Genomic DNA, 14,515 nt, shown 5'->3' with positions numbered 1-14,515 from the left:
TGCCGGCGGATGTCACTTACAGTCGGAGTATCCTGGCCTGTCCTCGGTCAACTCCCTTCGGGAGTATGGATATGCGTGTCCCATGAAAATATTCCTGGCAGGAATATTGACCAAAGTGTCGTCAAATCCGCAATTCTTTCACACCAGAATCGTGACTCATGAACGCAATTTCTTGCTTTCCAGAAAATGTAAATGAAAATCGTTTCTGCTTAAGCCCTACTGTTCTCAGACTTACTGTGTCGTATCGTTAGGAAAGTCAGGACAAGCTCCTTTCCGTCAGCGCTGGGTATCATCGAGAGCTTGTTTGCAGGCCAGCCAAGAGCACAGCTATGCATAGTGGCCACTATCACTCGCCATGGGAGGAGCTTAACCGCCGTAAGCAACGCTTTCTGGATAGAAGGTCTTGGAAGATGAGTTCTGCTCCCGCCTTGGCAGCTGGGAGACGACGGAGTCCTACGTCTTGGCTTTGATTCCTCTGGGATGCAGTTATCTCTCGGCATGTCGATCGGTTCTCTTCTTGGGCCAACACTGTCCAAGAGTCACGATACGATTCAAGCGGCGGCATATGCGCACAAATCACACATTCTGGATCGAGCGCCGTGCAGGTGAACATTGCCTTGGAGGGACTTGATCCGGGGCCAAGGCCGAGACGGGGCGGAAGGAAGTGGACGCTCGAGGAACGGTTCTCGCGATGCTATGTAGTTCGCATACAACGTGGGGGATCACAAGCCCCCGGGAGTACTTGGCCTACGACATGGAATCTTGGGACGCCATTACGTTTTGACGAGGAAAATAAGCACTCAGAAACAACTCCACACTCTCTAGGCATGGCCGGGTAAAGTTGCTAGTCGAGAAATAGGACCAAGGCTAATTCGTCCTGATGACGGCCCGTTCCGTCGGACAAACACTGGACGAACTCTATTCAAGCCAGACATCCACCTACATACATAGTTCTTTATCTCTCATCCTCCATGTATCCTTGTTCGTTCCTCCCACATACAAACCGGTCCAAGGTGGAAACGATACGGCGAAAGCCGGAACGAATCCCTGTATGTTTTGAACATGACTGTTAATTACCCCAAAAAGGAAGTACAGCGAATAGGTACAGGACTGTTGTCCATATCGGGAAAGCAGCATATGGAAAGCAACAGGGGTACGCAGGAAAGAGTAAACGTTGCTGCTTCTTTCCGCGACTACCTACCTAATGAACCCTCGTGTCGAGGCTATCCGTCTCTTGTATCCGCGATCGAGAAAAGACCCTTTTCACACCCATGACTGTCGACTTTCGAGCCACGTTGACGTCAAGGGGGCTTGGCTTTCCGACGTCTAATCTTAGCCCGCACCAGCACCGGTGAAAGTGCCAATGTGGTTTCTGTATCGCGTTCCATGCAAGACACTCCCGTATCGCGTATAAGCATTGGCGCTTTTGCCATTTAACCACCGCACATAAGACCCTACCATGGGCGCATTGCGGCTTTTGACTGGTCGATGGCGGGTTCGTCGATCTGCAACGTAACCCTTGCGCGCCTGAGAGGCATGGCGTAGAGTCGCAGAGAACTTCTCCTTCCCCGGTGCCAGGTCCACTATATTGGGAATGCCGAGCCGGCCAAGTCTAGCCAAGTCGGTCTATTCAAAAGCCCTGTGGAGGTCGTCCGCCAAGCACAACACATTTCGCCAATACTTACCTGCACCTCTCGTATCGGAATACGCGCGATGGTTGGGGTTGATGGACTTGGTCGAGGCCAGGTCATATGCATTCATTGTTCCCTCGACTTCCCAGAATCGCAATTCTTGCGCGAAGGTGTGTCGCTAATTGAGCGACCATGGGCGATGATAAAGAGCTGAACAATACAGGGCCAAGGCCGCGGATGGAGAAGACCAAGGCTTGGTCTCTGTATTTCTGTAGGGGCGGCGGCGGCCAAGACCGCGGATGGATATGCCAAGGCTTGGTACTCTGACGTTGCAATGACCAATCGTTCCCGTCCTATGCAATCGCGCATCGCCCCCGCCAGCCAACCAAAATTCGCGCATAGGTGCATATGTAGGTAGCTGAATATGCTTAAATGGCCGTGCCGCCTCGTTATCTTGGTGTTGACAGTACGGACGGTCTTGGCAATGCAACATTAGCGCATCCTGTAAGTCAAGCGCTGGGCAAACCTCTCCGGACCCCATTTTCTTCATTTCTCGTGGGGCTGAGAGTTTTCGACTGCCTCCGTTTCCACCCACTCGCCCTCTCTTGCGGCGTGGCCTCCGCTTGCGCCTCTGACTCGAGGTCAGCAGCGAGGTGGGTTCGCAATCTGCATTAAAAGGTGTCTTGACTCTTACTGCCAACTCACGAAACAACGGCCGGCACTCGATACCATCCGATTTCCCCGAGACACGCGGAGAAAGCTTAAAGCGGTAACCCGATCGCATCTCCATCTGAAACGGCCAAAGCGCCTAGAGAAGGGCTACCTAGCCGCCTTTTCCTCCGTGTCCGTGGCAAATTTGGAGCATTTCTACCGGACCTCCTCTGGCAACTGGGTGTTCTTTACCCGACTTGTTTATACTCTTATTTGTGGTCCAGGCCCAAAAAGTGAAGAACGTTTGCTACCTGGACGAGACAGAACTGCTCTAGTAAAACACTCTAGGTTGATCTACATTGTTTCGAGATGATGCCGAATCCGGAGAAGCTGGAGGAGGCTCAGCCTGGCTCTGGCTCTGGCTCCGGCTCCGAGCAAGAGCAGATTCCCACCGTAAAGGGGAAGCTGTCCACGCATTTCTCGAGCAGTGTCGATACTCGCGCGGGCTACATTCCCCTGTTGGTCTTGTGTTTTGTCACCGGCCTGACGGATGGAACTCTGTATAACGGTGAGACACGCATTGGATCTTCGAAAACTAATTGTTGGCGCTAACAAGGTCTGTAGCATATGGCACCTTCGTTTCCATGCAAACGGGTAAGTCCAAACCACTGGCCTGGAGTATACAGCTGTTCGAAACCTAATGTTTGACCCTTAGGCAACACAATCTTCATCGCACTCGGCACTTCCGGCCAGAACAACAAACCGTACGGCTGGGCGCGCTCTCTCTGCTCCCTTGGCTGCTTCGCGATCGGTTGTGTCTCCTTCGCGAGACTGCACAAGCTCATCGGCGGTCCCCGTCTCCGACGCACTCTGCTCTTCTCGTTCTCCCTCCAGACCATCTGCGTCGTGGTGGCGGCGTCCATCATCCAGAGCGGCATCATCGACGGCACCTACCCGGCGCGGGGCAACCCCAACAACGTCAACTTCACCGAGCTCGCCGCCGTCGCCCTGCTCAGCTTCCAGGCCGCGGGCCAGATCGTCAACAGCCGCGGTCTGGGCGTCAGCGAGGTCCCGACCGTCGTCATAACGAGCCTGCTGTGCGACCTGGTCAGCGACGAGCACCTCCTGGTCGGGCTCAGCAAGAACGGCAAGCGGAACCGGCGCGCCATCGCGTTCGTGCTGACGCTGGCGGGGGCGATCTGCGGTGGCTGGGTCTCCAAAGCTACGCACCAGGTCGGACCCTGCCTCTGGCTGGTTGCGGCCATCAAGGGAACCATCACAATGTACTGGATGGGTTGGATTCCGCTTCTAAAGACTATGCGTCGTTGAAGCCAGGCAGAAACCTGACAGCAAGAAAATGACATTGCACACACGGCAGCATAGCTATCCAACACACTTGCGATGACAACAAAGAATCAAAGATAGCTTATGACCGGGACAGCAGAGTATGTATGGGCTAAGCATGGCGCTTGGATATGAATACTTCAAATATGAAGAGATAGGTCGGCCTTTGCCTATAGACCAGGTTTGAAATAGACACCTAGATCCATGTATATACACATACCAATAGACTATATAGGTACATTTGAGACGCATCAAGCATCCGAGAGATGCTGCTTCAACCTTCTGCTACTTCTCCTTGTTGGACTTGTTAGATAACTTGGAAGCTGGGCGCCTTACTATCAGTCGACTAATGTTCCACCTTTTTCTCTTCGCAAAGGAAGGTGCCCCAAAGCACAGTAACGAGGAAGGTGCCTTTCGCATCACTCCAGGGTCGAGCTCGTTCTTTCCCTCTTTCTCTTTTGCCTCCTGTTCGACAACTTTGGCGCACATCCTTTCTAAGCTTGGGTCATATGCCTACATGTACATTTTCTCCAAGACCTAATCTGCCTAAAGTGTTTCCCAAACAAGACCATTGAAACGTACCAACCAATTGCACATGCACCTTCACCCTGAGCTATTCCGTTTGTCCGTGATTCGAAAGATCTGACCCGTGTTTCCTCACTTTTGTGACAATATTTGCCATAGCCTCAGTCACCAGACATGTCGGACTACAAGCTGAGATGCAACTCGCTCAAGTGTCGCAAAGAGCTGAGTGGCCGAGCCCTGGTGACCACCTGCAGGTGAGCGACAGAACCACCACTGGCCCATTGTCGAGCCTGTCAGCCTAACCAACGATTTCCCTCTTGAAAGCCACATCTTCTGCACCGATTGTGCTGCTCAGTCAGGTCTCGCCGGTCCCGGTTCGAGCAGCCGACATTCACAAGAACACGTATGCCCAGCCTGCCGCGTGTCTTTGCAGAACCCCGATGACGCCGTCATTGCCAACCTCAACCCAAGCGAGGATTACAAGACAAGCGTGTTGAGCGGCCTAAGCCCCACTGTCATAATGGAATGCGCAAGCCGCGCTTTAGGGTTCTGGGCATATCAGACAACCCAAGAAGTGTTTGTCCAGCGCCGCACTCCCGTGTTGCCCAGTAATACCTATTAATAATTTGCGCGTTGACACAGGTCCTACCAAGCATTCCTCGGCAAGGCCTTGGCCGACAAGTATTCCCATCTTACTGTCCATCTAGACAAGGTCATCAACGACGCGAACGCCCAAATCACCTCGCTGCACACCAGTCTCAAAAGTAAGCTACGCTGATACCATCACGCCCGTTGTTCCCACATCTACTGACACCGGATTACTCAGGTTCGACCGACGAGCAGAAAGCGCTACACGAAAAGAACGCCGAGCTTGCGCAGGCCTACAAAGACAAAAACCGCAAGCTCTTGCAGGTTCAAGAGCTATACGACAAACTCAAACGAAAGGCTATGCTAGGTCAGATACAGGATGCCGCCGAGGACGCCATTGATTCGAATTTCCGGCCCGACGGTTCGATCGATGATGGGGTGCACCCATACGGCGAGGACCATACGAATGTGCCTCCCTTCTACCAAGATCAAGGTGTTCCATACGGCAGACCTGGGCGCCAACTTTCTGATACGACCAACAGGATGGGAGGTATATATTCATCGCAGGATGGGATGCTCAGCCACGGGCCATCATTTCCGCGAACCATTGGAGCACAAGGTACTGTATGACACGCAACGCTTTCCCCAATTAGTTACTGAACACTATAGTAGCCGATATCCCGGTTACACCCTCTACCCACCGCCAGCGGCTTGGCGAGCAACCAGGTTTCGACTTAACTGCCGTGCCCGGATTTGTATCTGGCTCAGTACGATCACCGAGGCGGCCTACTGCCAACGCCAGAGCGCCACTCAGTGAATTGCATGGCAACTTTCGCCACAATGGAAGATTTGCAACAGGAGGACTGAGTTCTGGCATGAAAGTGGGCCTTGGAAGTGGAAACCTGCCTGAATACAATGCTGCATCCAGGCCACAAGGTAACTTCCCAATATTGCATCACACTGCAAGAAATACACAGTAACCTTCTCGTAGCAATACAACGACCGGCTCCAGCACCGTCGATCATGGGACGGAGGGATCTGGCCCATGGCCCAGGGTCTGTTGTGAGCAATAGTCACAGTGCTTCCATTTTAGGCAATATGAAGAGGGGATACGCACCACGATAAATTGAAGCTTCTGAGAAGTGCCCATTCGGTGTGTGAGGACTTGGTCTGGGCCATTCATCCACTACAATAAGTTACTTCCAACTCTTTGTCATAAATATTCAGGAGCGGCTCGTTGCGCAGAGAACAAAGGCACGTACTATCAATGTCATTGTATACCATTGTTTTCGATCTTCGGTCCGCCTTTGAAAGGCTTGTGTTCTCTTTAAAAAGGTAGGTACTTAGCCTTTCATTCAGAGAACCAAGAAAATAAGTCCTTAGGCGAGCCCCCAGAGGACGCGGCGATGATATAAATATCAAGGGGGGTCCCGCCCTGCTTTGCTTGCTGCCATACAATCAATCAACCAACTCCAAGTCTCCTTTCCAGCATTACCCAACCCCCGCACCAACTTTCACTCTCGTTAGAAATAGTCATGGCACAACACGCTTATAGCCGCACTTTTACTGGTGAGCCCACTCTGTTTGGTGCGCCCCAAAGATCAGACCGACGTCCTGAACCCAGAGTGCCGGCACTCGGTGGTCCTCGAGAGAGGGCATGGACATCTTTGGACGATCCACAGGAATCGTACCGGCCGGGCCACCACCACGGTGGCTATAGAGATGGTCACCCTCGGCCATTGCGGCACCATGCACAGCCGGGGACCCCGGGAAGGCAGGAAGGCGAGGCCCATCGACCCCTACCACCCAAGACTCGGAGCGGTGGAGAAGGTCGCAAATGGTTGCCGAAGTTCCGAGGCTCGAAGGAGAGGGAGATAGAGAAGGTGACGAAGCGGCAAGGTTTTGACAAGTCTCGTATTTCTCGTCCCCTGCCGGCTGATCCGGGCTATCTCAAGGTAGCCCAGGATGCTCAGCGCCGAATCCATGAGCCCATGTTGAACGAGATGGGGATGGCCCATGCGGTGAATAGGCCGCCCATAAAGGTGCGGCCGATTGCGAGGGCGCATCACAACACGCCAGAGCGTCCGGTGGAGCTCGGTAGCGGAAGCCCCGTCGTCACAGAGGAGAAGAAGCAGGTACGTCGTCGTCCGGTTCCTCATCCTCATCCTCGTGCTCGGGATAGTGGCGACAGCTTGGCGCGGCTATCGACGACTGCGGTGGTGGATGAGCCCGACGGTGTCATCAACCCCCTGTGGATGCCGCGGCGCATCGACGCTATGGCTGCTGGCTATACGGGTTTCCCCGAATGGTCAGACTCGGACTCTACCGCTTCCTCGGTATCTCGTCCTTCTTCCTCGGGAAGTAGCAAGGGGGAGGTGGAAAGTCTCTCCAGCCGGCGTAGTAAGCGCCTTGGGCGCATTTTTACCTCCGCTGATCTCATCGAGTTCCATGAGCTCCCTGATTCACCCAAACCTGCGGCGATCGCGGGCGAAGACTACAGTGGCGATGGGGAGAAGCTCTCAGATGTCAGTTCCGTTGTCAACGTCGAGGATGGCAGCGAGGATAGCGTGGTGGAAGATAGCATCACCAGCGATGATGAGACCTCGGGCAGCGAGTCCGAGGCCGACGGGTACGACTACTATTTTGGACACGGGGATCAGGGCATCACTGGCGAGTTAGTATCCAGTACCCGCCGTCGTCCTGCCGTCGTCGTCCTCCCGCCCACGCTTCCTGATTCACCTCCCCCATCTCCCTCCCTGCCCCCTTCTCCCTCTGCTTCTTCTTGTCTTCTGCCTCCTGCTGAGCGCGAGGAGCTTGCCACCCGGAGCAAGAGAAAGTGGTCCGACATGGACCCCTACCGACTACGGGTCGAGCGCGCGTGGAAGGCGCTGGCAGAGGAGAAACACATAGCCCTGTGCCAGACGACGCGTCTCCTGGAGCACGAGCAGCACCGATGCGACAGCCTCCAGGAAAAGGCCGTCCCCCCTGATGGTGGCCTTCGAGGCGATTGTGGCGTGCTCGGACGAGTTTCGGGGCCTCGGGAGCGCCCTGGAGGTCCCGGCCGTCATCGGCAAGATCCTCGACGAGCGCGACGACGCCATGGACGAGGCCGACGCCTACGTGCACCGCTCCCTGGGCCTCGAGGTCCAGATCCGGAGCGCCATGACGGAGCTCCGGGATCTCCAGGCTGAGAACGAGATCCTGCGGGTCAATAATGCGCGCTTGCGCAATGCTCGGGCCGGGGTTCCGTTGGAGGCTGGAGTGACAGCGCAGCGGCAGCGTGCCGTCGCGGATGGTCACTATTAAACCTTTCCATCAGGTAGGCTCGGTGGGCTGTTCAAGGAAGAAAAGGAGGAGGACTCGAGGTGGCAGTCGCTGGGGAAAGAAAGTATCTTGTCCTCGCTGCTGCCTCGTTTCAACAGCTCACCGCCCGGGATTCAGTCATCGTGCCCTTGTCACATATACACCTCACGCTCCTGGAGTACCACAACGATGGATGTCCACTAGTATGTTTCCGACTATTCCTTGGTAGACCGACACAATCTACCTCTCCTTCAGCGAGGAGATCTATACGACCTAGGTTGCACTTTCTTCTCTTTCCAAGTAGAGAGAGGGAAAGGCCCGCGGCACCTGTGGCGAGACCCTCTTTCCTCGCAACTCTCTCTTCTACTACTGTTTTAATATCCGAGAGCTTGGCCCTCCTTTCTACTATCAACTTCTCACCGTACATACCGGGGAATTTTGGGTAGATTGGTAAGTATTTTGGCCATGTAACTCTCACACTACTTGCCCACGAGAGCCTGGTGACTTCGAGTCTGCTCGTAGCAAGCCAGCGTAACTCTTCGTGGGTAATACGACACTAAGCAAACAAAAAACCGACGGCAAAAGGAGACTTCCTTGTCTGGCTACTTGCTCTTGACTCCGGCCAGAGAACAAGTGGAAGTCCCAGTGCAGATGGTCTCCGTCGGTGACAAACGACAGACTCCAGTTGAGTGACTGGAACCCCTATATGTGCTGACGAGTAAGTTCCTCCGCCTCCGGCCAGAGACAAGAGGTTCTTTCTTCTTCAGACACAGTGTGTCCGTTCCTCATCTTCTAGTATGAGTGCGGCTAGTAAAAGGGGTATCCGTTTGACAAGTAGGTAGTCGTCCCATCATAGCCTCGGCCAGGGTTATGAGCGGAGGCGATCCTACTCTGTTGACGTACCCTCCTCTTAGCCCCCGACAAACGAGAACCATTCACCTGCCTTCTCAGCTGCCGGCCAGTGGCTGGTGAGGCGAGGCAATGGTCTCTATCCCTCTCTCTTTATTACTTTCTTGGCTAGTGGCCATGAATCTTGGGTGGTTATCTTGGTGCTGGTTTGGTATGACGGCGTTAGTGTAGACGGAGCATGGCGTATTACGGGAGGCATCCTCAGTCTTTACAGTCTGGCTAGGCCAGGCTGATGTACAACAAATCTGAGAATGTACGAGTATGCAGCTCGAGATGGAACAGGCGGAAGGTAGGCTGTAAGTTGTAGTGTACTTTGTTTTCATATACCCATAGTAATGCCTAATACTGTACTATAGACCCAAGTCTGTTCTCTTCAATCGTGTGAATGACCAAGTGCTTACCATTCTCCAAGACCTAGACGGATATTATCTAATGCCCCCTCCATCATCGTCGGCATGAACTGAGAGAAAAGCCATCTCGATGTTTCCCATTCTAATTCTCGAGGCGATTTCATTCCCAAATGAATAGACTTGTGTGTTCCATAAAACCCTATTTGTTTTGACAAAAGTAACAAAGGGGCGAAAGTTGAGCTGGGAATCATAAGTTGGCTCGGTAGCGAATAATTACAATAACAAATGCAACAGTAGTTCATAGTGTACTGACATCCTGAGTGCATGTCTAGAATAAAAGGGGTGAAATGACGCTAGAACAAACAGATTAGCCAACTAGTGTAAGGTACTAATGAGCGGGTCGTGTGTTCAGTAGAAGTGTAACCCTTCATGAAATGGAAGGGCAGCCATTCTAGAATTCGGGGGACTGATTCAGATCGCTGCTGCTAATTGGTCAATACCGCTCACCCCCTCTTGATGGTACTTTGATTACATTGGGCTTCTCAACCGGCTGCTACGTCATGAGCATGGCCCTTTCAAACTATAACAACAGCTGGCAATACCAAGCATAATGAACACTTTATCTAATCATCCGATCCGTGCGGCTTATTTGGCGAGCTGCCGACGGATTCCTTGTCGGTTTTGCATTGCTATCTGGAAGTTGTACCACAACGCCTTGTTCCCTGCTCACGACGTGATCAGCTTGGCCTTCAGGCGCTGTAGTACGGCACGTCTCTCGGCCTTTACCTTTGCGCCCTCCTCCTCCGTCGACACAATATCAGAAAGGACCTTACATATAGAACCGTCTATCGCGTTCACCTTGTGGTATGCGAGAAGCGCGTAGTGTTCACTCTTAAAAGATACGAATGCGCCGACGTAGAAGGGGTACCGGCTTGTAAGGCTCAGCCATGAGCACGAAGGAAAGAAGGGAGCTGGTGTTCCTATGGACGGTTGCTCCCTACCACGTAACTAGGACAGGATTTTAATGGTAACCTCAGCTGTATAAAGGTCTAGGGCTAAGTAGTCATGCTGAAGACATCTCACAGTGTGAATGCTTCATGTGAAATAATCACACAACACATTACCTTTGCAGTTCCATGTGTTGTATATAAATATACCTAGTGGAGAGTTATAATACTTCCTACCTGTTTCTCTCTCAAATCCCTATACAGAGGCCACGACGGGAAGGTTTATTCCGCCTGGGAACTGGGATCACGAACCCGGTGCCGCCATGAAACTCGTACCGCATACTTAGTACTTCCGTTGCAGTGTATTATTAAGTTTCGCCTTGTTCGTCAAGTCCCGTTTGGTCTTTTGGGTAGTAGTCTCAGTAAAGTGGAGGTCAACAGCACGGCGCGGAATGCCGGTGATGACGCGGGAGTTGTTGAGACCCGTTGGGATCCACCACTCGTCAACCTCGATGTAGATGTGGCCACCTACCCGTTTCCAGCCAGGATCGTCGGTGAACGTGGCTGTGAAGTGGTTATGATCTGGTACTAAGCGGCCCGTGCTTCTGTGTACTTGGGTATCGTATTCATTCTTCCATGCGTGCGAGGAGCCCCTATTTGAGAGAGTCAAAAGTTAGTGTCTGCTTTACAAGCTGGCTTCTCGAGAAATCCCATCTGGGAAAATAGGGTGTTGACTTACAAAATCAAAACGAACGGAAACCCTAGATCCTTCGCCAATTCATATGCCATCGTTGCGATTGCCTTCCCTCGGGTATCCATTTTCCCAGGTTCAGTGTTCAGCCTCAGGATGTCGTCAGGGTTAACAAAATCGACACCGCGGGCATCTGGGACTTTCCCGTATGGGCAAGCCCACATGACCTAAAAGATAGTTGATGGTTAACACAGGCTGCCAAGGGACCAAGTCTAATGTGATTCATGTACTTACTTTCGGGTCTTTTAGCGTTCCCGAGCCAGTGTTGTGTCTTTGGTATTCAAGGAGTCTATCTTTGAGCTCCTGAAGCAGTGGGACTCCAGCGGGCATTTTCATGCCTTTGTTCCAGGCTGGACTGTCTGAGTACGGACCTATAGTTGCCTCTCTTGGTAGTTTCATTGACCCCGGGTTCGCCTCTGTTGCAGTTCTCGTAACTTGTGCATACATGATTGCTGATATTCAGACTGAGATTGAGACTGAGATTTGCTAGTATATTGATGTTATACTGGTATGGTCAGTAGGGCTTGATGGGTTCCTAGAGGGTGTGCCCAATATCGGTGTGGCAAGACGCCCATTATTTATGCGAGTGCTCTTCTGTATCAACATTAACAGCATCTTTGTTTTGATCACTGATAGACTTGAACAATCTTTATTGCTGCTTTGTTGTGATGGTAGAGATATCGCCACCTGCTTTGTCCATACTGCATTCTACTAGGAAGGGTCTTTCTCAAGACGAGTCCTTGGTCTTTATTAGAGTCTGAAACAAAGGACCTCTTCTTCCTCCTCTGAAGAGATATAGCAGTTGATCAGATATGGATTAGTGGAATGATGTAGCATCTAAAGTTGACTGTAGTGATCTCGTGCATTATATCAAGTGCTTAAGTGCTACCAAACGCAACTATACATGGAGCGTAATGTGCTTTTTAGTATGTCTTTGAAATTGGATCCCCTCGATGGACCCGGAGTGTGTATGCTTTGGTCAAGGCTCTGTTCTATGTGAGGGATTGGACCGTGTATTCCATTCACTATTTCTACTAACTGATACCATGTGACTGACCCCTGGTCACAGTTTCTCAGAGATGTCTCCAAGTATACAAGCAATGATGTAGTGGGCCGCAGCGTATCTTGTGCTTTTATTAAGCATATTGGTAATTTATATGTAGTTATACTATATTAATAAACTTATAAACATGTACTGTGTAGGCTGGCTGGAGGCTATTTCCCAATGCGCTTGTGGCTGTGCATTTGCACGCCCTGCACCAGTGCTCACTCATATCCAGTGCCTATCGATGCCGTGGAACAAGGCCATGAAAACAACAATATCAAAAATTGCATCAAACCAAATAGTAGCGGAAGTACCACCAAGATGGGGGAAAGCGATTCCACAGCGCGTTGTAGGAATCCTAAACCCAAAACCCCTTCCTCTTCAGTCTCTTCTTTCAGCCACGTATGCCCAAGAACCTGGGCCGCCGTGAGTCGTTCCTGGGTGTCATAAAGGAATATCTTTGAAGCCAAGTCCGTCAGGGCCAGAATCTCATCGCGGCTCAGATACCAGATCCCGTCTTCGTTATGTCGTGGGTCCGGGCCTTTGAAGAAACCGAATTTTGGCGTCGATAGTTTCTTCGTGAATGGGTGTGAATAGCCCTCCTCGGAGTCTGCTTCTTGGCTATTCGCCTCAGGCTGAGTTACGGGGGAGTATGAGACTGGATGAGACGGATCGGTACGCTGTTCTGCGGTCAATGCCCATTCCGAGGGCTCGGTCTTTGGTGGGTTCTTGTTGATTAATTCCGTTAGCCCTTGCTTGAGTAGATTTCTCTCGCAGAGATCTTCATAGGCGCGGAGGTTGGTCAAATAAGCCCGATGCTGCGATTCGAATTCCTCGCGGTACTCTAACGGCAAGGGTCCCAAGGACTTTTCCAGAACTTGCGTAGCTAGGAGTGTAGCGTCCGCAAAAAAGCGTCCGCCGTAGACCTCCATGATAGATGCCCCTAATGCCCAGACATCGCTTGCGGTGCTGGGGGTTTTGTTGAACATAATTTCGGGGGCTGTATAAACCATTGGAATCCCTGAGAACGCTGGTGGCTGGCCTTCGAGGAATGCCTCGCCAAAATCAACAATAGCAATCTCTTCCAAGACGATTCCCTTTTCCATGGCAGTGGCCCACCGAACAGGCTTCACAAGATACTCTGGCGCATGCGGGCTGGACTCTTCCCCAGAAGTGAGGCTAATATCGACGGTGTCCGGCGCTTCGAACAGCTCGAAAATTTCGTCGGCCGTCATACTATCGATGTTGCGAATTTTCAACAAGATGTTGGCGGGCCGAAAGTCGTTATGGCAGACACCGTGATCGTGGAGAAACTGCAGGCCTTTGGCCATTTGGCGACAGAAACCAGTCATGGCGTCGAAGGTTGTCCTCTGTTCTTCCAGCCAGTACGCGAGAGAGGGACCCAGAAGAGGTGTGACTAGAGCGAGATGACGGCCGTTCGGACCGTTTATCCAAAAGTGTTCCTCGGGGACCACGACATGGTGTGCAGCGGCTTCCTGTGGGTCGATGCCCTTTTCACGAAAGTGATTCATGACTTTGACATCGCCTCCCTCCTCGGATGATTGAGCAGATGCCATGATCTTCAGCGCACACCACCGATCTTCTCGGTTGTCGCGGCACAGCCAAACTGTCCCAAAACCACCTTGTCCTAGTTTGTGGGTGACCTCAAACCGCTCGTCACGAACCAAGTCCCATATTTGAACAGGGTGGAGGCCGCCTGTATCGTATCGCTCGACATCCTCAAGTCCCTCCCGTTCAATTTCAGGGATGCAATACTTGGGTGGCGGTCCCGGAAGCTCCAGGCTGAGATCGGAAGCTCCCGTAGAAGCTCGGGGCGACTTTGGGGTCGAATTCGAGGCAGACATGGCTTCAGGGTATCCGATATGTGAGGCTGGTATGTTCGAGTTCTTGGAGGAGATTCTGATGCTTCTTTTCGCAGGTCGAGATGATCTGAGATTTAGTGAGCTGCAATTGCTGTTGGGCTCTTCCTCGATTTATAACAGACACACAAATAAAGGGAATGAAAAACACAGGGTGTCTTTGTCAAACTATCAAACAATTGCCTTCAAGTCCAATGGAAACAAAGAGAATAAAATGCTAATTTGCCCTTTGTTACTCTATGAGGGGCCCGGGGTGCCGCGTTTGAAAGACAGTGACGGCATGACAAAGAGGCACCTTTCTTTCCATGTCAAGGCTAATCAAGACGCACATATAGACAAATCATCTTGATATTGAATACTCCCCTGAACCAATACTGGACCGACTGAGAACGCAAGATATGAGGGAGTCTTTTCTGCCAGACCTCTCCTTGTATTTAGATGAACATTAAGAGACCAAACGGCAGGTTGTACTCGTCGTTATAGGCTTACTACCTGTGACCAACCATTTTTGCAGGGCTATTACAAGCTCCTGTATTGGGAGGACCTAGCCGTCTCTCATCTTTTGAAATCAGCGTAAGACGTTTAACAGTC

At 51.9% G+C, this 14,515-nt stretch overlaps 6 protein-coding genes across 6 annotated transcripts; 2 read left to right on the top strand and 4 right to left on the bottom strand.

Moving 5' to 3' along the window:
- Positions 1 to 2,651: 2,651 nt before the first annotated feature.
- PG997_008569 (uncharacterized protein) lies at positions 2,652 to 3,611 on the top strand (the record flags this gene model as incomplete). The annotated part of the gene is made up of 2 exons (XM_066812884.1): positions 2,652 to 2,850; positions 2,998 to 3,611. The coding sequence occupies 2 exons, from the start codon at positions 2,652 to 2,654 to the stop codon at positions 3,609 to 3,611; spliced, it is 813 nt and encodes a 270-aa protein (XP_066668226.1).
- A 714-nt stretch (positions 3,612 to 4,325) lies between these two features.
- PG997_008568 (zinc-RING finger domain-containing protein) lies at positions 4,326 to 5,719 on the top strand (the record flags this gene model as incomplete). Its single annotated transcript, XM_066812883.1, has 5 exons — positions 4,326 to 4,405; positions 4,476 to 4,727; positions 4,794 to 4,915; positions 4,978 to 5,363; positions 5,393 to 5,719. 5 exons carry the CDS (start codon positions 4,326 to 4,328, stop codon positions 5,717 to 5,719), a joined length of 1,167 nt encoding a protein of 388 aa, XP_066668225.1.
- Positions 5,720 to 6,302: 583 nt separating this feature from the next.
- On the bottom strand, positions 6,303 to 7,158 carry PG997_008567 (uncharacterized protein; the record flags this gene model as incomplete). Its single annotated transcript, XM_066812882.1, has 2 exons — positions 6,303 to 6,684; positions 7,055 to 7,158. The coding sequence occupies 2 exons, from the start codon at positions 7,156 to 7,158 to the stop codon at positions 6,303 to 6,305; spliced, it is 486 nt and encodes a 161-aa protein (XP_066668224.1).
- A 100-nt stretch (positions 7,159 to 7,258) lies between these two features.
- PG997_008566 (uncharacterized protein) lies at positions 7,259 to 8,509 on the bottom strand (the record flags this gene model as incomplete). Its single annotated transcript, XM_066812881.1, has 3 exons — positions 7,259 to 7,374; positions 7,598 to 7,995; positions 8,472 to 8,509. The coding sequence occupies 3 exons, from the start codon at positions 8,507 to 8,509 to the stop codon at positions 7,259 to 7,261; spliced, it is 552 nt and encodes a 183-aa protein (XP_066668223.1).
- A 2,082-nt stretch (positions 8,510 to 10,591) lies between these two features.
- PG997_008565 (uncharacterized protein) lies at positions 10,592 to 11,446 on the bottom strand (the record flags this gene model as incomplete). Its single annotated transcript, XM_066812880.1, has 3 exons — positions 10,592 to 10,901; positions 10,988 to 11,166; positions 11,234 to 11,446. The coding sequence occupies 3 exons, from the start codon at positions 11,444 to 11,446 to the stop codon at positions 10,592 to 10,594; spliced, it is 702 nt and encodes a 233-aa protein (XP_066668222.1).
- Positions 11,447 to 12,265: 819 nt separating this feature from the next.
- Positions 12,266 to 13,909, bottom strand: PG997_008564 (uncharacterized protein; the record flags this gene model as incomplete). The annotated part of the gene is made up of 1 exon (XM_066812879.1): positions 12,266 to 13,909. One exon carries the CDS (start codon positions 13,907 to 13,909, stop codon positions 12,266 to 12,268), a length of 1,644 nt encoding a protein of 547 aa, XP_066668221.1.
- Positions 13,910 to 14,515: the final 606 nt, after the last annotated feature.

This window comes from Apiospora hydei (genome assembly GCF_038363865.1).
Source record: "Apiospora hydei strain CBS 114990 chromosome Unknown utg000006l_segment0_segment0, whole genome shotgun sequence".
Classification (NCBI taxonomy): domain Eukaryota; kingdom Fungi; phylum Ascomycota; class Sordariomycetes; order Amphisphaeriales; family Apiosporaceae; genus Apiospora; species Apiospora hydei.
This window is presented reverse-complemented; position numbering and strand designations above follow the sequence as displayed.